The 27,801-nt window shown below is 42.7% G+C and overlaps 1 protein-coding gene across 2 annotated transcripts in view; it reads left to right on the top strand.

The window, feature by feature from the left end:
* Nucleotides 1-24,395, top strand: part of HGFAC (HGF activator) — a 95,557-nt gene extending 71,162 nt beyond the window's left edge. For both annotated transcript variants that reach the window (XM_056555027.1, XM_056555028.1), the window contains exons 10-15: nucleotides 9,939-10,024; nucleotides 10,547-10,787; nucleotides 12,671-12,810; nucleotides 18,950-19,087; nucleotides 20,235-20,383; nucleotides 22,960-24,395. In XM_056555027.1, coding sequence (XP_056411002.1) covers nucleotides 9,939-10,024; nucleotides 10,547-10,787; nucleotides 12,671-12,810; nucleotides 18,950-19,087; nucleotides 20,235-20,383; nucleotides 22,960-23,139 — 934 coding nt within the window. In that variant the 3' untranslated portion in view covers nucleotides 23,140-24,395. The remainder of the gene's footprint in view (nucleotides 1-9,938; nucleotides 10,025-10,546; nucleotides 10,788-12,670; nucleotides 12,811-18,949; nucleotides 19,088-20,234; nucleotides 20,384-22,959) is intronic.
* The last annotated feature ends 3,406 nt before the right edge of the window (nucleotides 24,396-27,801 follow it).

The following is a 27,801-nucleotide window of genomic DNA, read 5'->3' on the forward strand; positions in this document are numbered from 1 at the left end:
TTCCCAGGAACGATAGGGAGGTAGATGATAATAGATTTGAGGTAGATAATATTAGATTGTCCACAACCGGAGAGTTTTCTGAAACAGTGTTAACTTTTACTGAAGGTTTTCTGCAAGCTTCATTAACATAACAGTCTTTAAGCATAACAACAGCTTTCCTTGGAGAATGACAGAGGTTTGGACTTTAGCATTTAGAGTCTCTTAGTATATCACGTTGTTCCACTGCATTTAGGGGATTAGTTGCAGTCCAGTAGTCACGCTAGCATTAGCAGGGATTTAGATTTGAACTCACGATTTTGGTTCTGCTGATGCTAGAGGTTTTGAGGCCTAGCCTGTTAGTCCGGCATCCACGAGAGCAGCAACCCAAGAGAGCGATAATTGGATGCAGTTCCCTTATATGGGCAGGGGGTGGACTAACGCTAATTGGTCCATACTGATGTCAATCACCATTACAGAGATTTGTGGGTAACATGTGACCCAAGGACCTCCTAAGGTCCTACAACATACCATAGAGGTTATGCGCATGGTCAAATGAACGAAGGTCCTGCGACACTGAACAAGGTAAGTACTATACATTCCTATAAAATCTAGGTATAATTATGAAGTATATACATATACTAACATTAAAGTTAGACTTTAGGAGAGGCGACTAGGGTCTGTCCCACCTGAGGAACCCTACCTGAACGTAGTTACTCTGACTTTGGGGAACTCTACACTAGGAACTGTTTGCAATACTGTACCGGGACACCACACAGACTTCTCTCCCGCCTGGCCTGCACGCCTGTGACTCACGGGTGCTCACCCTGGACATGGAAATCAAAAAATGTTAGTGCCATATTTCCCACCAGAGTGTCCTGGCACCCCAGTTGGGAATCAATGTCTCGGTGTAATGTGCTTGACTTCCTGTGTAAGCAGGTGCAGCGGCCAGGGCCAATGCAGCCGTGACCGCTGCGCCCCTTGCAACAGCGCACCTGAGGTGATCACCTGAGCTACAGCCCTGTGTCCAGGCATGCTGGGAGTTGTAGTTTTGCAACATCTGGAAAGCCACAGTTTGGAGACCACTGCTTTAGAGAATGACAACTTGCTCCTTTCTCTCCGGCCTCCCTCTCCCTTGTCACATGGAACATAATATGTCCACAGTACATGCCCATAGAGAAACATATGTGTGCATAAAAACAATTCATTGATCTAGCACCTTATATTGGTGGTCAGTGTGCCTGAAAATCACAGATGCAGATGTCTGGCCCTTGTCTCTTTCTAACATAGTTTAGTTGCCACTGCTGAGTTTAGTAAAGCCAGGAAAGAGCAGAGCAAGGAGATAACATTCGTCAGTAAATCCCCCGGGTCAAATAAATCCATATTAGCTGTTGTTAAGTCTGATCAGACTAGTTGACCAGGGTCGAATGTCAAAAATGAAAGAGACAGAGACCCCTGGTGGCCATTTTTTTTAACCAAGCTTTTCATATCTTTGGCCAAATTTTTTTTTTTTAATAAAGTATATTAAGAAAATGCCTATTTTTTTACATTTTGACGACACAGTATGTACATATAGTTGGCTCAACAGGACGTTCATGTAGTAGCTGTGCTCACTTCATAAATTGCAGGTCTCAGCTGCTATCAGCAGCCATGGACCCACCATTAGTGGCAGACATCAGCTATCATGCTGATGCCCGCCATTAACCCTTCAGATGCTGTGATCAATACTGATCACGGCATCTGAAGCATTAGGGGTGTTGTGACACTCATCGGACCACCCGCATCTCGATCGCCAGGGTCTGATGAGTCAAGATGGTGGCCAGAGGTCTGCTTATGCTTACCTTCTCCAGGGCCTATCCAGTGATCCTCTTGAATGGTCTGTCTTCTGGCAGACTATACAAGTTGATTGTTGATATCACTGATAAGTGCTGTGCCAATGCATAGCACTAAACAGTGTTGGGAAATGCAAAATCATGTGTTTTACATTGTGTATTAATAGCACTTGATCAGTAGATGGCGCTGTGCAGTTGTTGTATATACCTGCAAACTTGTTTGTTCATTCACAGGAAGGAAGTTCAGTGTTTTTTTCTGATATGTCCTCTCTTCTATCTTTCCCCTATCCAAATAAATAATCTACATAATTTTGCATCATCACAAGCTACTAGTGTCTTTCCTGATATATAACCAACAAACAGTAATAGCTATCAATAGATTGCTATGAATAAAACAATAAAAAAGTAATAATTTTTTATAAATGTGAAGAAGCCCCTCCCCCAATAAAAATTCAAATCACTCTTTTCCCATTTTGCAAATAAAAATAAATAAATATATTGTTACGCCGAGCGCTCCGGGTCCCCGTTCCTCCCCGGAGCGCTCGCCTCATCCTCGTTGCTGCAGCGCCCCGGTCAGATCCACTGACCGGGTGCGCTGCGGTACCGCCTCCAGCCGGGATGCGATTCGCGATGCGGGTGGCGCCCGCTCGCGATGCGCACCCCGGCTCCCGTACCTGACTCGCTCTCCGTCGGTCCTGTCCCGGCGCGCGCGGCCCCGCTCCCTAGGGCGCGCGCGCGCCGGGTCTCTGCGATTTAAAGGGCCACTGCGCCGCTGATTGGCGCAGTGGTTCTAATTAGTGTGTTCACCTGTGCACTCCTTATATATACCTCACTTCCCCTGCACTCCCTCGCCGGATCTTGTTGCCCTTGTGCCTAGTGAAAGCGTTCCCTTGTTTGTTCCTAGCCTGTGTTCCAGACCTCCTGCCGTTGCCCCTGACTACGATCCTTGCTGCCTGCCCCGACCTTCTGCTACGTCCGACCTTGCTTCTGTCTACTCCCTTGTACCGCGCCTATCTTCAGCAGTCAGAGAGGTTGAGCCGTTGCTAGTGGATACGACCTGGTCACTACCGCCGCAGCAAGACCATCCCGCTTTGCGGCGGGCTCTGGTGAAAACCAGTAGTGACTTAGAACCGGTCCACTAGCACGGTCCACGCCAATCCCTCTCTGGCACAGAGGATCCACCTCCTGCCAGCCGGCATCGTGACATATATTTAGTATCTCCCTGTTTGGAAATGTCTGAACTGTTAAAATATGATATTATGGATCCCGTACGATGACCAGCGTAAACATAAAAAAAAAATACCAAAGTGCAAAATTGCTGTTTTATGGTCACATCACATCACAGAGAAAAAGGAATAAAATATCAGTAAAAAGTCACATATACGCAAAAGTGGTACTGATAAAAACTATAGATTACAGCACAAAAAATTACTCCTCATACAGCAGGATATACAAAAAATTAAGAAAGTCAGAGGCAGTCAGAAGAGGAAAATGTTTCACATACTTATTTTGTTAAAAAAAACTTTTGACTTTATTTTAACCCCTTAAGGACACATGACGTTCTCATACGTCTCCATTTCCGAGTCCTTAAATGGGCACTGTCATGAAGTAAAAAAATTGATATGTTGTAGTACTTAAGTACTACAACATATCTCTAATATACTTTAATTAAAAAAAAGTGATTTTAAACAAGTTTAAAATCACTTTTAAATTCGGCCACTAGGGGTCGCCCTCCTAGTGGCCGAATGCATTCAGCAGTGACGTCACTACTGGATTTCGACTCATTTCAGCCTGGCAATGAGTCGAAATCCAGGCACTGCTGTGCTCGCTCCCGCCTGTCAATCAAACAGGCGAGAGCAAGCACACTGATAACTGGGGCTACGCGCATTGGCCAGCTCCACTGGCCTCGCGCGCGGCCCCGCCCGCCCCCGTTACCCTGTCCGGAGGCAGCGCTCGCACTCATTGCTGCGCTGATCCTCCGGATGGGTAAGTTATTTAGAATAGCTACCATTATTGTAATCGGTCCCGGGTCTCGGCAGTATTATCGTGCACGGCAGGCCGGCGATGCTCCTCTACTCCTCCTCCCTGGATAGCACATGCACAGGTAAACAGGGAGGAGGAGACCCCGGAGCTGCCTGCCGTGCTATTGGCAGATCATCTATGCGCGCTCCCGACAGAAGCGCTGCATAGACGATCTGAGGGCGGAAGCAAGCGCCCAGCAAGGCATCAGTGACGTTGCGCTTGCTGGGACGCGCTGCTTCCTGCCCTGCTTTATAGAGCAGATTTAGAAGCACTAAATCTGCTCTATTAAAGCGATTTAATTTTTTTTAAAGCCAGGTAGGGGGTTAGGGCTAGATTACTAATAGGTAGGGACAGATTATATTATATATTACTTGGTGGGAGCTACACTTTAAGGACACATGACGTATGAGAACGTCATGTGTTTTACCGGCCCCCCGCAACCATCTGGAGCGGAGCTGGTCCCCGATGCCTGCTGAAATCGTTCAGCAGGCATCGGGGCATATCGCCCAGGGGGGTCATTATGACCCCCCATGTCGTCGATGGCCGCAGATCGCTGGACAATTCAGTCCAGCGATCTGCGGCGGATTCCGGGTCAATCGGGTCTCCAGTGACCCGGTGACCCGGAATTATTGGCTGATCGGGGCCGTCAGAGACGGCCCCGAACAGCCAGAGCCTGCAGGGGTGAGGTGGCACTGGTGCCACCTCACGATCGCCCTGATTCGTCGGCCGGATTACCGGCCGACCAATCAGGGCGCCTGCTGCGGGTGTCACTCCCGCAACCCGCTCCGCCCCTCTTCCGGAGGACGTGAGCGGGTGCGGGACGTGCACCCCGGGTGCTGGGGACCCCGATCCCCGGCGCCCCTGTTGGGATCGGGGCCCCAGGAGCAGCGGCGGCGGCGGAGACGACGAGGGACTGACCTGGTGCAGCGAGGATCGTTGGAGGTGAGTGACAGCCTCCTGCTGTTGCTTAGCAACAGCTCCCAGCATGCAAAAAGGGCATGCTGGGAGCTGTAGTTATGCAACAGCAGGAGGCAGACCACCACAACTCCCAGCATGCCCTTATGGGCATGCTGGGACTTGTAGTTTTGCAACAGCTGGAGGCACATTCTTTCTATGGAAAAGTGTACCTTCAGCTGTTGTGTAACTACAACTCCCAGCTTGCACAATCAGCTAAAGTGCATGCTGGGAGTTGTAGTGGTGCATCTGGTGGTTGCATAACTACAACTCCCAGCATGCCCGTTGGCTGTCGGTGACTGCTGAGAGTTGTAGTTTTGCAACAGCTGAAGGCACACTGAGTTAAGTAGCAAACCAGTGTGTCTCCAGCTGTTGCATAACTACAATCCCCAGCATCCCCAGCCAAAGTAGTATGCCTCCAGCTGTTGCATAACTACAACACCCAGCATGCCCTTCCGCTGTCCGTACATGCTGGGGGTTGTAGCTTTTGCAACAGCTGAAGGCACACTGGTTGCAAAACACTGAGTTTGTTACCAAACTCGGTGTTTCACAACCAGTGTGCCTCCAGCTGTTGCAAAACTACAACTCCCAGCATGCACTGATAGACCGTACATGCTGGGAGTTGTAGTTTTGCAACAGCTGGATGTCCCCCCCCCCAATGTGAACGTACAGGGTACACTCACATGGGCGGAGGATTACAGTAAGTATCCGGCTGCAAGTTTGAGGTGCAGCAAAATTTCTGCCGCAGCTCAAACTGCCAGCGAGAAACGACTGTGAACCCCCCGCCCGTGTGACTGTACCCTAAAAACACTACACTACACTACCACACAATAAAATAAAAAGTAAAAAACACTACATATACACATACCCCTACACAGCCCCCCTCCCCTCCCCAATAAAAATGAAAAACGTCTGGTACGCCACTGTTTCCAAAACGGAGCCTCCAGCGGTTGCAAAACTACAACTCCCAGCTTGCACTGATAGACCGTACATGCTGGGAGTTGTAGTTTTGCAACAGCTGGATTTCCCCCCCCCCCCCAATGTGAACGTACAGGGTACACTCACATGGGCGGAGGATTACAGTAAGTATCCGGCTGCAAGTTTGAGCTGCGTCAAAACTACTGTGAACCCCCGCCCGTGCGACTGTACCCTAAAAACACTACACTACACTACCACAAAAAATAAAATAAAAAGTAAAAAACACTACATATACACATACCCCTATACAACCCCCCCTCCCCAATAAAAATGAAAAACGTCTGGTACGCCACTGTTTCGAAAACGGAGCCTCCAGCTGTTGCAAAACAACTACTCCCAGTATTGCCAGATAGCCGTTGACTGTCCAGGCATGCTGGGAGTTTTACAACAGCTGGAGGCACCCTGTTTGGGAATCACTGGCGTAGAATACCCCTATGTCCACCCCTATGCAAGTCCCTAATTTAGGCCTCAAATGCGCATGGCGCTCTCACTTTGGAGCCCTGTCGTATTTCAAGGCAACAGTTTAGGGCCACATATGGGGTATCGCCGTACTCGGGAGAAATTGGGCTTCAAATTTTGGGGGGTATTTTCTGCTATTACCCTTTTAAAAAATGTAAATTTTTTGGGAAAACAAGCATTTTAGGTAAAAAATATATATATTTTTTTTACATATGCAAAAGTCGTGAAACACCTGTAGGGTATTAAGGTTCAAATTACCCCTTGTTACGTTCCCCGAGGGGTCTAGTTTCCAAAATGGTATGCCATGTGGTTTTTTTTTTGCTGTCCTGGCACCATAGGGGCTTCCTAAATGCGGCATGCCCCCAGAGCAAAATTCGCTTTCAAAAAGCCAAATGTGACTCCTTCTCTTCTGAGACCTGTAGTGCGCCAGCAGAGCACTTTTCACACCCATATGGGGTGTTTTCTGAATCGGGAGAAATTGGGCTTCAAATTTTGGGGGGTATTTTCTGCTATTACCCTTTTTAAAATTGTAAAAATTTGGGGAAACCAAGCAATTTAGGTAAAAAAAATATATATTTTTTTACATATGCAAAAGTCGTGAAACACCTGTAGGGTATTAAGGTTCACATTACCCCTTGTTACGTTCCCCGAGGGGTCTAGTTTCCAAAATGGTATGCCATGTGTTTTTTTTTGCTGTTCTGGCACCATAGGGGCTTCCTAAATGCGGCATGCCCCCAGAGCAAAATTTGCTTTCAAAAAGCCAAATGTGACTCCTTCTCTTCTGAGACCTGTAGTGCACCAGCAGAGCACTTTTCACCCCCATGCGAGGTGTTTTCTGTATCGGGAGAAATTGGGCTTCAAATTTTGGGGGGTATTTTCTGCTATTACCCTTTTTAAAAATGTAAAATTTTTGGGAAACCAAGCATTTTAGGTAAAAAAAATATATATTTTTTTTACATATGCAAAAGTCGTGAATCACCTGTAGGGTATTAAGGTTCACTTTACCCCTTGTTACGTTCCCTGAGGGGTCTAGTTTCCAAAATGGTATGCCATGTGTTTTTTTTTTGCTGTCCTGGCACCATAGGGGCTTCCTAAATGCGGCATGCCCCCCAAAAACCATTTGTCGCTCCTTCCCTTCTGAGCCCTCTACTGCGCCCGCCGAACAATTAACATAGACATATGAGGTATGTCCTTACTCGAGAGAAATTGGGTTTCAAATACAAGTAAAAATTTTCTCCTTTTTATCCCTTGCAAAAATGCAAAAATTGGGTCTACAAGAACATGTGAGTGTAAAAAATGAAGATTTTGAATTTTCTCCTTCACTTTGCTGCTATTCCTGTGAAACACCTAAAGGGTTAATACACTTACTGAATGTTTTTTTGAATACTTTAGGGGGTGTAGTTTTTATACTGGGGTCTTTTATGGGGTATTTCTAATATGAAGACCCTTCAAATCCACTTCAAAACTGAACTGGTCCCTGAAAAATAGTGAGTTTGAAAATTTTGTGAAAAATTTCAAAATTGCTACTGAACTTTGAAGCCCTCTGGTGTCTTCCAAAAGTAAAAACTCATAAATTTTATGATGCAAACATAAAGTAGACATATTGTATATGTGAACCCAAAAAAAATATATTTTGAATATCCATTTTCCTTACAAGCAGAGAGCTTCAAAGTTAGAAAAATGCAAAATTTTCATTTTTTTAATCAAATTTTGGGATTTTTCACCAAGAAAGGATGCAAGTTACCATAAAATTTTACCACTAAGTTAAAGTAGAATATGTCACGAAAAAACAATCTCGGAATCAGAATGATAACTAAAAGCATTCCAGAGTTATTAATGTTTAAAGTGACAGTGGCAAAAAACGCTCCGGTCCTTAAGGTATAAAATGGCCTGGTCCTTAAGGGGTTAATGCAGTACAGCAATAGAAAAGTGTGTAACCAAGGGCATTATGTTAGTCGTATTGACCCGCAAAATAAATAAACTGTGTCAGTTTAACCCTCAAGTGCTCTGCGTAGAAATGAACACCCCCCCCACCCCTAAAAAATGCTAAATTGAGATTTTCTTTTCGATTTCCTGCCAGAAATAACATTTTTGGTTGCCCGTACATTTTATAGTAAAATAAAAGGTGTCATTACAAACTACAGTTGGTAGCACAATAAACAAGCAATATGGCTCTGTGGATGGAAAAACAAAAGCGTTATAGAGGAGATAACAGGACACTTACTAAAACCAGCTGCTCCATCTGTGTGTCTCTGCCTATGTCTTCCTACAGCAATACCCTCCACTCTCTCCCTCCCTACTGATTTCTATAGGAGGCAGGTGTAATCTGATCCCTCAGTTAGTAGGTATTCTATCTTTATTTTTGTTTGTTTGAAGATGGATTTTACTACTGATTTAAAAGTAAGTGATCGTTAAAATAATTGGAGCGAAAAAGAAAGGTGTGTGATAAGAGAAGAAAGAGGTGTTTCTCTGTAATAAGATTTAGTACAGTACAAAGTTTTCTATCACCATTTGCACTATTAACCCCTTAAAGGGGTAGTCCAGTGGTGAAAAACGTATCCCCTATCCTAAGGATAGGAGATAAGTTTGAGATCGCGGGGGGTCCGACCACTGGGGCCCCCTGCGATCTCTCTGTACGGGGCCCCGGCTCTCCGCCCAGATAGCGGGTGTCGACCCCCGCACGAGGCGGCGGCCGACACGCCCCCTCAATACATCTCTATGGCAGAGCCGGAGATTGCCGAAGGCAGCGCTTCGGCTCTGCCATAGAGTTGTATTGAGGGGGCGTGTCGGCCGCCGCCTCGTGCGGAGGTCGACACGCCCCCTTCCCGCGGGCTGTCGGGGCTCCGTACAGGAGATCGCAGGGGGCCCCAGCGGTCGGACCCCCCCCCGATCTGCAACTTATCCCCTATCCTTAGGATAGGGGATAAGTTGCTCACCACTGAGTCACCACTGGACTACTCCTTTAAGGACCGGGGCTTTTTCCATTTTTTTCATTTTCAATTTTTCCTCCTTAACTTTAAAAAATCCTAACTCTTTAAAATTTTCACCTAAAATTCAATATGATGGCTTATTTTTTGCGCCACCAATTCTACTTTGTAATGACATCAGTCATTTTACCCAAAAATCTACGGCGAAACGGGAAAAAAAATCATTTCCGACAAAATTGAAAAAAAAATGCCATTTTGTAACTTTTAGGGGCTTTTGTTTCTACGTAGTACATTTTTAGGTAAAAATGACACCTTATCTTTATTCTCTAGGTCCATACGGTTAAAATGATACCCTACTTGTATAGGTTTGATTTTGTATTACTACTGAAAAAAAATCATAAATACATGCAGGAAAATATATATATTTAAAATTGTCATTTTCTGAGCCCTATAACTTTTTTATTTTTCCATGTTCAGGGGGCTATGAGGGCTAGGGGATAAGTAGGTGATCACGCGGGGTCCAACCGCTGGGACCCCCATAACCACCGGGACGGGACCCGATGCTAAGTGTGAAACGCGTGCTGCAGGTGGTACCCACTCCATTCATTTCTACGAGAGCACTGAAAAGACCCGAGTACAGCACTCATCGCCACTCTCATGAATGGAGGGTGTGCCGTCTACCAGTAGACAACATGCGCTCCTCACCGAGGGAGCTGGGGTCCCATCTTTACTCTGCACATCAAACAGGAAAATGCTTTATATTAATAACTGAATTATAGCTTTTTTCCAGGAGCCCAGACAATGACGCAGCTCCTTGGTGTTATGTTATGAAGGAGAACCATGTGTCCTGGGAGGATTGCCCAGTATCTGTATGCAGTAAGTATTGAACATGTATTTTGTATCTTGTCTTCCAAATTTATTGTTTTCATAACAGCCCTCACCCACTTGACTCTTCCGATGTCCTCACCCTTCCTTTATATATATATATATATATATATTTATATATAGATGCAAATCATAAAATGTTGCAGTATCTTGTAATACATTTTTTATTGGACTAACAGCATTTTGTAGAGACAAGCTTTCGAGATTCCTCCCTTTATCAAGTCCAAAGCAAATTTACTTTGGACTTGATAAAGGGAGGAATCCCGAAAGCTTGTCTCTACAAAATGCTGTTAGTCCAATAAAAAAGGTATTACAAGATACTGCAACATTTTATGATTTGCATCTGCATCATTGGACTAATACGGCTACTCAAATTTACTATATTATATATATATATATATATATATATATATATATATACATATATATGATACTTAGAGTCCACTGAGTGTGATGCTTAGAGTCCACTAAGATTTTCCAGTTACTCCGTCTTTAATGCTTCTTATTTTATAGCTGACAAAGCAAGGAGAATAGTAATGGAAGAAGAAGATTCTGTCTTTGCTGTCACAAAACCTAAATGTGGTAAAAAACACGAGAAGCGTGTTGTCACCAGAGGACGAATCCTAGGTGGTCTTTCAGCTCTTCCAGGTTCTCACCCATGGTTGGCAGGAATATACATTGGGAATCTATTCTGTGCTGGAAGCCTCATATTGCCCTGCTGGGTTGTCTCGGCTGCCCACTGCTTTGCTGACAGGTACATTGTAATGTTTTGTCTTTTTCTGCAGCTTTGTTGAACTGGTTGACAAAATTGTAAGTCCATTTATAGAGAAAACGTTTACAACTAGTCATGGCTAGGTTTTCCTTTACCCGGGATAAAGTCCAGGGCACATGTTCTACTTGCTCCTTCCATTTCTGCTCTTGACCTTCCAGAGGGTTCCCATTGCAGAATCCTTCCCATGATACATTGATATCGACAGACAACTGCAAAATACTTAATTTTACTGGCACACTATGATGCCAATTCAAGCAAATAGGCCTCTAATGGATGTGGATGCCAACAGTATCCTAGATCAATATGCCACAATCAATTCTGGGGGTCTCAAGAGATGAAGACCTCCTGTTCTGTACTGACAGGGGCAAGAAACCTATATCAGCTATCGACAGATGGGTAATGCTTCCTTTTTGTGGAGATTCAAATAAGTGGCAGGAGAGCAACATCTCTTCCTTCTGGAGAAGAGCTACTTTGCATACACTAGAATGGCATTGTCAGCTTGAAATTATGGATTTATGGAAAAGTAAAAAAAATTTAAATAAAGGATTTCTACATTTTAAATTTCTGTAATTTTTTAACCTGATCATCACTAATTTCCTATGGAAGACGTCGCTATAACACAATGCGATAACTGGATTTTTCCTTAAATTTTGCAGCATTTACATTTTGTTGTAGAATGCCATGGAAAATGTTCCTGTCTTTTTGGATGGATTTGGTCTCTGCCATACTTCACAGAGTCACTTGTAACCTTTACCAGCAGACTAAATAATCACAGTAGCTATTTTCCCCTTTTCTTGCTATAATGTTGTCTGGTACTTAGCGCTTTATAGTTTTTATTTAACATAATTGAAAGTGACTGTGTGAGACCTATTTCACAGATAACATTGAAATCTGTAACGTATACATCCAAAGTCAGGATATCTTTTTAAAATTCCCTGGCAATTTCAGAGCCTGAGACTTGCCCTTAAACTATTGTGAACTGGATGCCTATTTGCTGGAAGTCCCATGCAAGTCTATAAGAACTCCGGCAAAGCCGTATGCAGATCGTTATAGCCTCAGGCTCTGAAGTTGCCCAGGAATTTTAAAATGATATCGTCCTGAAAGAACATTGCTGGATGTATGCTTTAAAGGGTGTTTCTATTTAAAGTGGAATCATTTTTTTATATATAGCTAGGGTGGTGTAAAAAAAGAAAAACGTAAAACTCACCAATCCTGAGCCCTCTCCGCTCTTGTTGCCTTGCTTCCATTCCCTGCTTGCCCCCACTTCTTCCTGATTCTTGTGACTCATCGAGCAGGAACTGCACTGTGGCCAGTGATTGGCTGAAAATTGTAGGAACCAGGAAGAAACAGCCATGGGCAGGGACTGGAAATGTCAGAATGGTAGATGCAGGGAATGGGTGTCGGTGAGTAAGTATTACTTTATTTTTACACCATCACCAGCTATATATATATATATATATATATATATATATATATATATATATATATATACATATATATATATATATATCTATCCCCCTCCTGGACAACCCCTTTAAATGATAATTTGTGATGTTGTTAGGAATGTCCGGACATAACATTTTTGGGGACTGCTTTTGATATCCATCCAGAAAACAGCACTGTATCATATAGTTTGCGGTGTTCTGAGTTATGTGTTTGGGCATTTCTGAAGTAACATTTTGTTAGAGACCCCCCAGTACTGCAAGTCTCTGACTATGGATGAAGGAATTCGGCACATCATCAAGAGCAGCTTCCATGGGGAATCTTGGGGGCCTAAATCAGTCAGAGAAATCTAATTTTAGTGAATAGATATACAATTTCTTCCGGGAAAGGCATTCAAGCCCAATCTGTTGATCTATTTTCAGTCCCCGGAAATCAAGCGTGAAAGTGGTTCTGGGACAGCAATTGTTCAACAAAACATCAGATGTCACTCAGACGTTTGAAATCGACAGATATATTTTTTATCCTGAATATTCTGTGTTTAAACGCAATGAACATGACATTGGTAAGTAACAATACCTTACATATGCCTATAATGGATCGATAAGGCTAAGCAGAGGTGTAGCTATAAGAGGTCCGAAAGTAGCAGTCACACAAGGGCCCTAGTGTCTAAGGGGTCCTAGAGACCCCTCTGCCACATAATAAAAAGCACATGGTAGGTGGAAGTCCTTTTACAGATTGTATATTGGGACCAAGGAGCTTCACCTTGTTTCTAGGTAACACATTGGAAATGTGAGGAAAAATTTACTTAAACGGGTTATCCAGGAAAAAAACTTTTTTTTAATATATTAACAGGCTCAAGAAAGTTAAACAGAATTGTAAATTACTTCTATTAAAAAAATCTTAATCTTTTCAGTACTTATGAGCTGCTGAAGTTCAGTTCTTTTCTGTCTAAGTGCTCTCTGATGACACCTGTCTCGGGAACTGTCCAGAGTAGAAGCAAATCCCCATAGCAAACCTCTTCTATTCTGTGCAGTTCCCGAGACAAGCAGAGATGTTAGCAGAGAGCACTGTTACCGGACAGAAAAGAACAACAACTTCAACAGCTGATAATTATTAGAAGGATTACAATTTTTTAATAGAAGTAATTTACAAATCTGTTTAACTTTCTGGAGCCAGTTAATATATAAAATGACATTTTTTCCTGGAATACCTCTTTAAGGAGAAAAATAGCATAACATAATCAAATATCCTTCTCCTGCTGCTCCGGGGCCACTGCTCTGGCCGTCACTGGGAGTCTAGATTTACTTGGATGCAGCAGCTACATTCCCATATACCCATAGGACTACTGCAGCCACTCACTGGCTTCAGCTGTGTAGGGCGTGAGACTGCTAAGGACATATGGACACATCGGGTAAGAGTCATCAAGACTTGTGCAGACGAAAAGCCGAACAGTTGCGCATAGTAACCAATCAGATCGCTTCTTTCATTTTTGAAAAGGCCTCTGAAAAAAGAAATAAGCAATCTGATTGGTTGCTATGGGCAACTGGTCAACTTTTCCTCAGCACAGTTCTTGATGAATCTCCCCCATCGTCCTGGAAGCCAAGTAAACACAGACCATCCTAGAGGACTGAAGCAGTGGTGCTGGAATGGTGGGAGATCTATTGATTTTAGGAAGAGGCAGAAAGAAAGAAGCCTGATAAGTGGAGACATTTTTCTCTAATAAAATATATTATGACATTTCTTCTTTTGACTTATACTCTTTTACAATATTTATCAAAAGATTAGGGACCATTAAAACTTCTTGAAACATGAGCACAGAATGACGAAAATGGAAGGACCATGGGTGCATTCATCATTGTAGGTGTAGATGAAACATTTTTTGTGTAAACCAAAAAGTCACAAAAAAGAGTCCGAGAAGCTGCGCGGCACCAACTGTGAGGCAAATATGCACACAAAAACAGCTCTAAAGACAATGATAACTTCTAGACTTGTGCACTAGAAAAATTTTCGTTTAATTTCGTTTCGTTTTTTCGTTTTGGAAAAAAATTTCGGTTCGGCAATATTTTCGGTTTAGATTTTTCGGATACATTCGGTATTCGGGTATTCGTGTTGTTTTTTTCGGATACATTCGGTATTCGGGTACATTCGGTAAATCTTTTTAGTCTTTTTTTTGGACTTTAGCGATCCTAATAAATAATGGAGATACCTTTTTTATAAAAATTTCGCAGGGTATCATAAAAAAATCATAATAAAAAAGATACAGTGGTGATGGAAAAAATTGTATCTAACGAAATGTATCTTTTTTATTATGAAATGTTTATTCATTTTTAAACAGGGATCAATTTATGTGAGCGGGTAAAGCACAAAAAATGGAGCCGACAATAATAAAAATGTAGTGTGTGCGTGTTTTTCACTTTTTTTTTTTTTAAACATTTTTTAGGTAGTACTACTACTCCCAGCATGGAACACACTCTTCCATGATGGGAGTAGTAGTTACCTGTATTAATTGACAGATCGCAGGGGTCCCTTGCGATCCTCTTGTATAATGTATAGATGCGGGGGCTGCTCTTCTATGGTCCCCTGCACTCACGTATATATACACATATTCATATTTCCCGCAGAGCTGTGATTGGCCAGATGGTTCCAGCCAATCACAGCTCTCTGTGAGAAATAGGAATATGTGTATATATACGGCCATGCAGGGGACCATAGGAGAGCTGCCGCCGCATTCATACATTATACTGGAGGATCGCAGCGGGCGTCAGGAGTGATACCCGCAGTGATCTTCCCTTTACTACAAGTACTACCACTCTCAACATGGAGTACACTCTGCTCCATGCTGGGAGCTGTAGTACCTGCATTAATAGACAGATCGCAGCGGGTGTCAGAAGTTACACTTGCTGCCATATGTCTATTAATGCAGGTACTACAGCTCCCAGCATGGAGCAGAGTGTGCTCCATGTTGGGAGTATTAGTACCTGCAGTAAGGGACAGATCCTCCTGACACCCCCTGCGATCCTCCTGATGTGAATGTCGGGATCAGCTGTTCTCAGGGCTACAGAGCCGGGAGAACAGCTGACGCTGAGCCGTAGGTATACATCGTATATCTACTGCCAAGCAAGAACTTACAGTGAGCCTGCAATGTGTATATACAGTATACACATTGCTGGCTCACTTAACCCCTTGCTGAGCTGTGTGCTATGCGCAAGCCCAGCAAGGGAAGAGTTAACTTACACTGCTGGACAGTGTAGGTTAACCCTTTGGGTGGTATACACTTTATACAGCTATCTATAGATAGCTGTATACAGTGTATACAGTAGACGAAGTCCAGCTTACTTCCCTCAAGTCCCGGGCTGGGTTCGTGTAGCTCCGCCCCTAGTGATGACGTCATTAGGGGCGGAGCTACATAAGGGAACAAGGCTAGTTAATCTGAAGCTCTGTTCACATTGTACGTTTTGTATAATGTGAACAGACCCTTCTGGCAGTGTCTACCCAGACAGGGAGACTCCAGCTGTTGCTAAACTACAACTCCCAGCATGCCCAGACAGCCAAAGGCTGTCTGGGCATGCTGGGAGTTGTAGTTTTGCACCAATTGGTTGCTCCCTGTTTGGGTAGACATTGCATCATGGGTGCTCTCCCCAGCGGACAGCGCCAAAAATGTCATAACCAATTTTTTGTGTTTTTTTTCTTCTCGCTTCAGATCCGTGTATGCAGAGGATTACTGCGGATTCGATGGATTACGGCGGATTATTTATTTTTTCCTTTAATAAAATGGTTAACGAGGGCTTTGGGGGAGTGTTTTTTTAAATAAAATAATTTTTCCAATGTGTTGTGTTTTTTTAATTTTTATAGAATTTTCAGGGCTAGTAGCGGAAGCTGTCTTATTGACGGAATCCATTACTATGCCAGGGCTTTGAAAATACGGGGAACCCTATGCGTTTTTTTTTTAATTTAAATAAAAAAATAAAATAAAAAACGCATAGGGTTCCCCGTATTTTCATTCTCACCACAATACCAACCAAACAGCAACAGCCTGACGTTACCAGGGTGGGTGAGGACCATTGTTACTGGCCCTCCCCAGCCTAAATAACGCCAGCCTGTTACCGCCTAGGCCCAGGAGCGCCATTTTGACGCTCCGGGCCTGTTGGTACCGGCTCTTCCCGGCACCCCTGTGGCGGTGGGTATCGGGGTAATAATTGGGGGTTAGCGCTAGCTGTTTTGGGGGCTAGCACTAAGCCCTGGCCTAGTAATGGATTCCGTCAATAAGACAGCTTCCACTACTAACCCTGAAAATTCTATACAAAAAAAAAAAACACAACACATTGGAAAAATTATTTTATTTAAAAAAACACTCCCCCACAGCCCTCGTTAACCATTTTATTAAAGGAAAAAATAAATAATCCGCCGTAATCCATCGAATCCGCAGTAATCCTCTGCATACACGGATCTGAAACGAGAAGAAAAAAACACAGAAAATTGGTTATGACATTTTTGGCGCAGTCCGCTGGGGAGAGCACCCATGATGCAATGTCTACCCAAACAGGGAGCCACCAATTGGTGCAAAACTACAACTCCCAGCATGCCCAGACAGCCTTTGGCTGTCTGGGCATGCTGGGAGTTGTAGTTTAGCAACAGCTGGAGTCTCCCTGTCTGGGTAGACACTGCCAGAAGGGTCTGTTCACATTATACAAAACGTACAATGTGAACAGAGCTTCAGATTAACTAGCCTTGTTCCCTTCTGTAGCTCCGCCTCCTAATGACGTCATCACTAGGGGGCGGAGCTACACGAACCCGAGCTGGGACTCAGGGAAGTAAGCTGGACTTCATCTTCTGTATACACTGTATACAGCTATCTATAGATAGCTGTATATTGTGTATACCGCCCAAAGGGTTAACTTACACTGTCCAGCAGTGTAAGTTAACTCTTCCCTTGCTGGGCTTGCGCATAGCGCACAGCTCAGCAAGGGGTTAAGTGAGCCAGCAATGTGTATACTGTATATACACATTGCAAGCTCACTGTAAGTTCTTGCTGGGCAGTAGATATACGATGTATACCTACGGCTCAGCGTCAGCTGTTCTCCCGGCTCTGTAGCCCTGAGAACAGCTGATCCCGACATTCACATCAGGAGGATCGCAGGGGGTGTCAGGAGGAGTGACATCCCTGGGATCTGTCCCTTACTGCAGGTACTAATACTCCCAACATGGAGCACACTCTGCTCCATGCTGGGAGCTGTAGTGCCTGCATTAATAGACATATCGCAGAGAGTGTAACTTCTGACACCCGCTGCGATCTGTCTATTAATGCAGGTACTACAGTTCCCAGCATGGAGCAGAGTGTACTCCATGTTGGGAGTGGTAGTACTTGTAGTAAAGGGAAGATCACTGTGGGTATCACTCCTGACGCCCGCTGCGATCCTCCAGAATAATGTATGAATGCGGCGGCCGCTCTTCTATGGTCCCCTGCATGGCCGTATATATACACATATTCCTATTTCTCAAAGAGAGCTGTGATTGGCTGGAACCATCTGGCCAATCTCAGCTCTGCGGGAAATATGAATACGTGTATATATACGTGAGTGCAGGGGACCATAGAAGAGCAGCCGCAGCATCTGTACATTATACAAGAGGATCGCAAGGGACCCTGGCGATCTGTCAATTAGTACAGGTAACTACTACTCCCATCATGGAAGAGTGTGTTCCATGCTGGGAGTAGTAGTACTACCTAAAAAATGTTTTAAAAAAGAAAAGTGAAAAACACGCACACACTACATTTTCATTATTGTCGGCTACATTTTTAGTGCTTTACCCGCTCACATAAATTGATCCCTGTTTAAAAATGAATAAACATTTCATAATAAAAATCATACATTTCATTAGATACAATTTTTTCCATCACCACTGTATCTTTTTTATTATGATTTTTTTATGATACCCTACGAAATTTTAATAAAAAAGGTATCTCCATAACTTTTTAGGATCGCTAAAGTCCAAAAAAAGAATAAAAAGATTTACTGAATGTACCCGAATACCGAATGTATCCGAAAAATCAAACTATCTGTATCCTTTTTATTAACTTTGTTATCAGAATTAATTCTTCACGTTGTTTACGGATAACGAATGCATTCGTTATTTACAGGTCGGGAAATAACGAATGTATTTGTTACTTTGCTATTCGTATTATCGTGGCTATTCGGGAATGTTCAAAATATGTTTTCGTGCATTCGGATGGGTCCGAATGCACGAAAACGGTAAACTTCGTTAATTTAGACATTCGTGCCGAACCGAATTGCACATGTCTAATAACTTCTTCCCATGTTCTTCAAAGGTTTTTGTGGACATAAACAATAGTGTGTGAACCAGAATTTTAGTGTTTATTAAAATATGAAAGTAGACAAAAATAATTTTTATACTCTCACAAGAGAGTAGGGTTTGCCAAAAAGTGGGTGAAGTTTACACAAAAGGGTGTGTGACAATTACTCACTTTTATTTATTCCTCACATAAATTGTTTGAATTTTAGGTGAACCATAGGTGATCATAAGAAGCTCGCCATATATCCATTGTACATGGTCTAATGAATGCTATATCTCATTGGCACCCACTTTAGACACTGTTAGGTTTTCACATTTGATTCTGTGTATTTTGTGGTTCTCTTTTTAAGAGGTTTCTTTTTCCATACTTCTTTGGCTTCCATTTATTCTAGTTTTAATAAAACTGAAAAGAAAAGATGGCCATTGTGCAAAGAAAACGCCATTTGTCCAGACGATCTGTCTACCAGATGGTATCACATTTGAGGAAGGGCACACATGTGATATATCGGGATGGGGTCGTATGAATGAAGGTAAATTAATCTAAATATTATATTGTCATCAAAGTACAAAGATCAGACGTCCCCAAGTTTTGGTGAGCCATGTTCAGCTTATAGTGGAGCAACGTTAAAGGGAAAGTCCAGGGAACTGAACTGTTTAGGACCTTATCCCCTATCCACAGGATAAGTGTCCTAGTGGTCAGATCTACAGAGATTGGCTGGCCAAGCCTTCACTTGCGTCTGTCCAGGAAGATGGGGACCGGTGCGCTTTGAGGATGTGTAAGTAGCCGGGGCCCCTTACAAGAGATTGCGGGGAGTCTGATCTTTGGGTGGATAGGCAATAAGTGTCTAAAAAGTTCAGTTCCCTGCAATACCCATTTGAACTCAAAAACAGAAGTGGAAAATGATTGTCCTATCCCGGAGCGAACTCACCTTTTGCTACTCTGAACGCTGTTCAGATGGCTCTAGTCTCAAAGGAATAGCAGCACAGAGAAAAATGAAAGCAGTCGGTGTGTGATGTGGATGGCTGAGACATTAAAGGGGTGGTCTGGGGAAGTAAATTTACCCCCCCCCCCCCAGAGCAGAGCAACCTTGTCTCGGAAGGTGGAGTCCACTCCTCTCTGAGGATGAGTACGTTGCTGGGGAGAGGATCATCGGTCAGACTTTTCAGAGGATAGCTGATAAAGTTTAGTTCCCGAACAACTCATTTAGAGACATTGTCCAGGAATAGAAAAACAGAGCCATTATTTTCCAAAAACAGCACCACACCTGTCCTCAGGTTGTGTGTGGTATTACAACTTGGCTCCATTCACTTCAATAGAACTGAGCTGCAATACCACACACAACCTGAGGACAGGAGTTGTGCTGTTCTTGGAAGAAATAAGCTCTGCTTATTTTTTTTTATTCTGGATAACCCCTTTAAATAATGGATGCCTTGCCCCATTCTGTAAGCTAGCCCTGGGATACATCATACTCACATATCAATGAAAGTATTGATAGTAGCAGCTATTTGAAGCAAATGTAAAGGTTGTCCCATCCCCACCACACCTTTCTTATTGTTGGCCACAGTCCACTACTGTATTGAGTGAATGGGAGTTGACAAATATACAATAATACATTTGGTAAAATGTTTGTACCCTAACCAAAAATCTTATTTAGAGAATTGCATTATCATTTCTAGATGAGACCGATTACGCAACTGTCCTACAAGAAGCTGTGGTGCCAATAGTGTCTGACAATAAATGCAGCAGTCCTGAAGTCTATGGATCTGAACTAAGTGAAAACATGTTTTGTGCTGGATATTTTGACTGTAACGTTGATGCCTGTCAAGTAAGGACTGACATTTTTTCAGGGGGGAACAATGCATTTGAAAAGTCTTCAGACCCTTTCACGTTTTTCATATTTTGTTATGCTGCCACCTTGTGTTTAAATAAAAGAAAAAACTTAAAAGATTTCCCCCATTATTTTGCAGTCAATACCCCATAATGATGCAGTAAAAATAGAATTATACAGGGAGGGCCATTTATATGGATACACCTTAATAAAATGGGAATGGTTGGTGATATTAACTTCCTGTTTGTGGCACATTAGTATATGTTTTTTCTATAGGAAGAGGGTCATGTGACACATCAAACTTATTGGGAATTTCACAAGAAAAACAATGATGTGCTTGGGTTTAACGTAACTTTATTCTTTCATGAGTTATTTACAAGTTTCTGACCTCTTATAAAATGTGTTCAAAGTGCTGCCCATTGTGTAAACTGAAGGTCCCGTTCCAATTTTTGTTTTGCCCATTCTGCAGCACCTGAAACTACGGATACTGGAAGCCTGTGCTAGCATTTCTCCTGTGGTGTTGCTATCAGTGTGTGAAGAGTGGGAGAAGAGGGTTGCATTGACAATCCAACACAATGGGCAGCACATTGAATACATTTTATAAGTGGTCAGAAACTTGTAAATAATGAAAGAATAAAGTTACGTTAAAACCAAGCACATCATTGTTTTTCTTGTGAAATTCCCAATAAGTTTGATGTGTCACATGACCCTCTTCCTATTGAAAAAACTAAAGTTGGATTCAAAATGGCTGACTTCAAAATGGCCGCCATGGTCACCACCCATCTTGAAAAGTTTCCCCCCTCATATACTAATGTGCCACAAACAGGAAGTTAATATCACCAACCATTCCCCTTTTATTACGGTGTATCCATATAAATGGCCCAACCTGTAGAAATCATTGCTAATTTATTGAATACATTTTTTAAAAAATATTACATTTGTATTCATAAGTATTCAGACCCTTTATTTAGCCTTCAGTATTCTTGGGGGATGATGCCACAAGGTTTGCACACCTGGATGCTGGAATTTTCTGCCATTTTTTCTCTGCAGATCCGCTCAAGTTTTGTCTGGTTGGATGGGGAGCGTTGGTGGAAGCCATTTCAAGTTTTTCTAGAGATGTTCTTTTGGGTTCAAGTCAGGGCTCGGGTTGGGCCACTCAAGGACAATAACAGGATTGTCCCCAAGCCGCTCCTTCTTTGTTTTAGTTGAGTCCTAGAGTCATTCAACCCTGACCAGTCTCGCTGTTCCCACAACATAAAGCTGCCACTACCATGCTCCATTGTAGGGATAGTATTGGCAGGTGGTGAGCAGTACCTGATTTCCTGCAGACATGATGCTGCCCCACATACTTCACTGCAGGGATGGTATTGGGCACGTGATGAGCAGTGTCAGGTTTCCTCCAGACATGATGCTTAGAATTGAGTCCAAAAACTTTGTTTTGGTTCCATCAGACCAGACCAGGAAATCTTATAGCTCACAGTCTGAGAGTCCTTGAGGTGCTTTTTTGCAAACTTTAGATGGCTTTTATGCGTATTTTACTAAGGAGAGGCTTATTTCTGGCCACTCTGCCATAAAGCTTAGTTTGGTGGAGGCTGCAATGATGGTTGACCTTTTGGAAGTTTCTCCCATCAGAACAGAGGATCTTTGGAGCTCAGCCAGAGTGACTTTTGGGTACTTGATCACCGCTCTTACCAAGGCCCTTCTCTTCTGACTACTTAGTTAGGTGAGGCGGCCAACTGTAGGAAGAGTCCTGGTTGTTCAAAACTTCTATCATTTAGTGGCCACTGCACTCCCAGGAACTTTTAGTGCAGTAGAATTTTTTTTTTACCACTTTTTTAGATCTGTGCCTCCCCACAATCTTGTCTCTGAGCCCTGCAAGCAGTTATTTTTACCTCATGGCTTGTTTTTTTTTGCTTTGTTACGCATTGTCAGCTTTGAGAGTATAGATTGATGGGGGGGGGGGGGGGGGGGGGGAACTGCCAACAGACCACCAAGGACCCCATCCCACCCCCTGCACTCTCATGACTCTTTTGAATGGAGCAGCAGGTCAGATAAGGGGATAAGTTAATTTAGTTAGTCATAAGTTAAATACAAATGGGATTTCTTAACATGACAACCCATTAAAGGGGTACTCTCATGCTAAACATCTTATCCCCTATCAAAAGGCTAGAAGATAAGATGTTAGATCACGGGGATCCCTCCGCTGGGGACCCCCACCATCTCTCCTGCAGCACCCCCATTTTTCAGCTGCACAGAGCGAAGATCGCTCTGTGGCTGATGACGGGTGATGCAGGGGATGGAGTATCGTGATGTCATGCTTGTGACGTCACACCTTGTCCCCTCAATGCAAGTCTATGGGAAGGGGCGTGCAGCTGAAAAATGGGGGTGCTGCAGGAGAGATCATGGGGGGTCCCCAGCAGCGGGATCCCCTCTATGTAACATCTTACCCCTATCCTTTTGATAGGGAATAAGATGTTTAGCGTCAGAGTACCCCTTTAAAATTGGATATTGCATCTATATATCTTTATAAAATTTTGCAATTAATTTTAAGAAATTCTGTTTTTTAATTCTAGGGTGACTCAGGAGGGCCACTCGAGTGTCAGCAGGATAAAACCTCTTACCTGTACGGAATTGTCAGCTGGGGTGATGGGTGTGGCAGGATCAACAAGCCTGGAGTGTATACAAAAGTGTCTAACTATGTTCAATGGATCAACAGCAAAACTATGCCCAAAAAAGCTGATAAAAAACGATAGTTGTCCTGTCCTTGAGGTTTAAAATAAAGATACTAAAGTTATAATTTTTTTTAGGTAAATACATATTATTGCAATGGATGACAGAAGTGACTCCAAGTAAATAATTTATTTGTATTTTTTTATTTTTATTTTTGGCACCATTTCTTTAGATATTTTAGATATTTGGGCATCAACAGATTTCAGAGGTGTAAGCAATGACCCAAATGCAAAATTACTTTTATAAGGCCCTCTAACTATAATGCATGATTTCGTATTATTGGTCTTCTTGAATGGGGCAAAGGGACTTTTAGTACTCCTTTAGGTTTCAGGGCCCAAAGGTAACAAAAACCTTACACATCTGACAATTTACTATATATGAATTAGAATGATAAGGAATTGGATGTCATGACAGCCTGTGCAGAGCAATTATTAAATATTCCTTAATCTGTGTCAAATATTAACTCATGCCATACGCCAAATTTATACATTTCATGTAGCCAAAATAAACACAAGAAAATCAGCTAACAAATGAGGCATACCACAACCACTTTTGATACATTTTCCCCACAGTCATCCCAAAAAGTACCATTCAGGTGTGAAGATTATAATGGACTTTACAGAAGAGGAATAAGAGTGAGCACGTAAAATGTTGTCAATAATAGTCAAAATGAGGGACATTTATCAATGTTTGCTTATGTCTTCTTTTTTTTTAGTAATTTTTTCCTTACTTTTTTTTTGCTTATGTGTGACTTATTTATCAATTGGTTTCAGCCTGTTGATAATTTTCTTTCACGTAAGCAATTTTTCCTTTTTTACTTTGGTAGTAGCTTTTTCTGCTCCATGTTTGAGCTGGAGTAAATTTAGTCAATTTTTAACCCTTTTTTTTGCGCAGTTGGGACTGTCGCAGTTAATAAATACCTGACTACCCGTAGTCCATTTTAAAATTATTACTACGTAGTTAATTTTTGGAAAACTTGCTTTTCTCGCTTTCCAGTCAAAATGTCGCACGAAAAATCGCGTAGTCGCAGTTGCGACAATTTTGCGACAATTATAGTAAAGAAAACCTGACTAAACCCGTTGATAAATGTCCATAAATATGTGTATAAACTGCTAAATAACTTGAATTATTTGGATTGTGGATATGTTCTTTTACTTCATCATGTGTCATCCTGGACCTATAAGCAGCAGATAATATAACATAATAATACACTGTGTGGACCATTATTTCCAGAATGGGATCATTATGCTCAAATTGTAACCTAATAAAAATAAACTAATAAAACTGCTGTATCATATACATATTTTTTTCCGTTCCAAAGAAAATAGAAACATAAGCAATGGAGGGCTTATTGGTTACTTTTGCTCCACTGGAGTCCAAATCCAACTTAATTTTTCTTTATTTTCCTTCTACACTCCATATACAGATGTTATGTAACTTCTAATATTCGTCCTAGTGTATATGAGATTGTGAATCATATTGTGTTGTCGTTTGGTAATAATTATGGTCATAAAAATATTAATTATGAAAAATTAAAAATTATGACAATTATAAAAAATATCAAAATTATGACCTGGTGAATTCTAGAGAAAGCCAATCAATACAATTCACATCTGAGTCCGACTATTTCCTCAGATATCAACAAGTTCTTTTTATGACGGGATGACATTAACACTCAAGGATGTAGTTTTGCAATATACAATAATACACAGGTATTATAAAAGTATGCAGATTTATTGGTTATAAGATTATAAACATAAATGAGTAATAAACACAATGATATATGCAAATTAATATTAATTAGATATATTAGTAAACATTACAAGTTTGTTAATTGACTACCTAAAAGTAGAACAATACGTAGTATTTATCGGGGTATACCATGCACCGGCCTATAACACGCACCCTCATTTTACCAAGGATATTTGGGTAAAAAAAGTTTTTTACCCAAATATCCTTGGTAAAATGAGGGTGCGTGTGTGTGCATGTGTATACCCCGATACACTGTTTCTGACCCCGCAGAAGCCCCCAAGAAAGGCAGGGGGAAAGAGGCCATCGCTGCCCGCTTCTCTCCCCCTGCCTTTCCTGGGGTCTAGAGCCCTGCTACCGCCGCTTCTCTCCCCTTGGCTATCGGCGCCGCTGCCCCTTCTCTCCCCTGTCTATCAGTGTAGCTACCCCATTGCCGGCGCCGATAGACAGGGGGAGAGAAGCGGCGCCGGCAATGGGGTAGCGGCGCCGACAGACAGGGGGAGAGAAGGGGCAGAGGCACCCATTGCCAGCGCCGCTGCCCCCGTTGCCTCCCCCATCCCCAGTTGTATAATTACCTGTTGCCGGGGTCGGGTCCGCACTGCTTCAGGTCTCCGGTGTGCGTCCCCTGCGTCGTTGCTATGTGCTGCGAGACGCAATGATGTCACTCGTCATTGCGCTGCGCCGTGCAGCGCATAGCAACGACGCAGGGGACACACACCGGAGGCCTGAAGCAGCGTGGACCCGACCCCGGCAACAGGTAATTATACAACCGGGGATGGGGGAGGCAACGGGGCAGCGGCGCTGGCAATGGGTGCCTCTGCCCCTTCTCTCCCCCTGTCTGTCGGCGCCGCTGCCCCATTGCCGGCGCCGCTTCTCTCCTCCTGGCTATCGGCGCCGGCAATGGGGCAGGGGCAGCGGCACGATAGACAGGGGGAGAGAAGGGACAGCGGCACCGATAGACAGGGGGAGAGAAGGGGCAGCGTCGCCGATAGCAGGGGGAGAGAAGCGGCAGCAGCAGGGACCCCAGGACAGGCAGGGGCAGAGAAGTCGGCAGCGGTGGCGGTCTCTGCACCTGCAAAAGCCGCTGCAGTTCATTGATTTAAAGCGCCCGCTTTAAATAATTGAACTGCAGCGGCTTATCGGCGTATAACACGCAGGTAGACTTTAGGCTGAAAATTTTTGCCTAAAAAATGCGTGTTATATGCCGATAAATACGGTAACTTGTTACAATGAAGCAAAAGCTACGAGGTTAGGAATATCATATAAGAAAAAGGTTATATATCACTGTGTTCAGAGGAAACCTTATGATATCAAGACGGGCGATATCTAATTATAGACATATCAATATGGAATGCTAAATGCGCTCCGCGTCCCCTTCTAACCAACTACAAATCACATGACTCCATGAATGGGAAAAAAACATCTAAGGATATAAACATGGAAGAACTATGATATACTTCCACCCCATTCTGGAATATTTTTCTATACATGACTTTGGTAAGACTATTAAGACTGATAGCAATGATATATGATCTTGCTTTATATTTTAGAAGGAAGAACTTGAAACAAGTTTCCTGTGTGGGAAATATACTTATAAAACTTAGTTTGGCGAGTAGGAATCCTATCAATATGTATAAGCAGTAATTTAATGCTGTGATAGATTATGAGTCTTGATTCTTCTGCAGGTCGAATGAAGTCTCACTATATCCTAAAACTATAATCTCAATATGGAGATTATTTTATTTAATTAATTTATGCGCCAATCAAAATGGTATAATTCCATCTACATTATCCAAATTGGTCTTAATTAAATGCAATACCATTTTGCGTCTCTAACCAAGTCTATGTAAGAACCTCGCTTCTGGTCTTAGGAACACTGAGCGATCCATCTTATCGTCATGGATAGCCATTGGTCTGGTACCATGTGATCAGTCCGGCTTGCTGGGATCTCACATGGCTTTTCTACCTTATTGGACCTCTTTTCTGTGTCTTTGTGTTCTCTCCCGCACAGTCCCTAATATCTGGTTTAACAGACTTTTTAATTTGTTAGACACACCCTCCTAAATGAATGTAGGTTGGCGTGTACATATGGTACAATGACTATGACATCACTATAATACCCAGGATGCATTGAGTATATCACCCACAATGCCTTTCCTGTCGGTGTAATGTCAACTATCCATACGCTAGGGGGTGCTTTTGCATAAACAATTAGCATCACTACCATTAAGTGTTAACTGTCAATAACTGGTCTAAAACCCACATTCCACACTTGAATTATGGAGCACTATATTATAAATTCAGGGATTATTTTTGACATAGAAGTAATTAAAACCTGGATTCTCATAGACATAGAGTCACCAACTAGACATGGGTTTACAATAGTAAATGTGGACCAATATACGGAGCCAGAAGACAACGTTGTAAATTGTGTAGTGGCTGTGCTGGGTTACTGCAGACCAGTTCTTATTCACTTCATTGAACAGAACTGTCTGCTTCCAGCTTCATTCACTGTGTATTCTAGGCCCTGGGGCTGTGGCAAATAGATGATCGGCAGGGTGTCGGCACCCCACTCCTCAGATATTGGTGGACAATCCTGGAGATGGTGGACAATCCTGGCAATGTCTAGGAAAATTCCTTTAATAGATAGCATTCCTATCCTTCCTTAAAGGAGTATTCCCCTGGAATTTTTTTTTTATCAACTGGTGCCAGAAAGTTAAACAGATTTGTAAATTGCTTCTATTTAAAAATATTAATCCTTCCAGTACTTATCAGGTGCTGTATGTTCCAGAGGAAGTTATTTTCTTTTTGAATTTCCTTTCTGTCTGACCACATTGCTCTCTACTGACACCTCTGTCCATTTTAGGAACTGTCCAGAGTAGGAGAAAATCGCCATTGCAAACCTCTCCTGCTCTGGACAGTTCCTAAAATGGACA

The sequence above is a fragment of the Hyla sarda genome, chromosome 1 (assembly GCF_029499605.1).
Source record: "Hyla sarda isolate aHylSar1 chromosome 1, aHylSar1.hap1, whole genome shotgun sequence".
Taxonomy (NCBI): Eukaryota; Metazoa; Chordata; class Amphibia; order Anura; family Hylidae; genus Hyla; species Hyla sarda.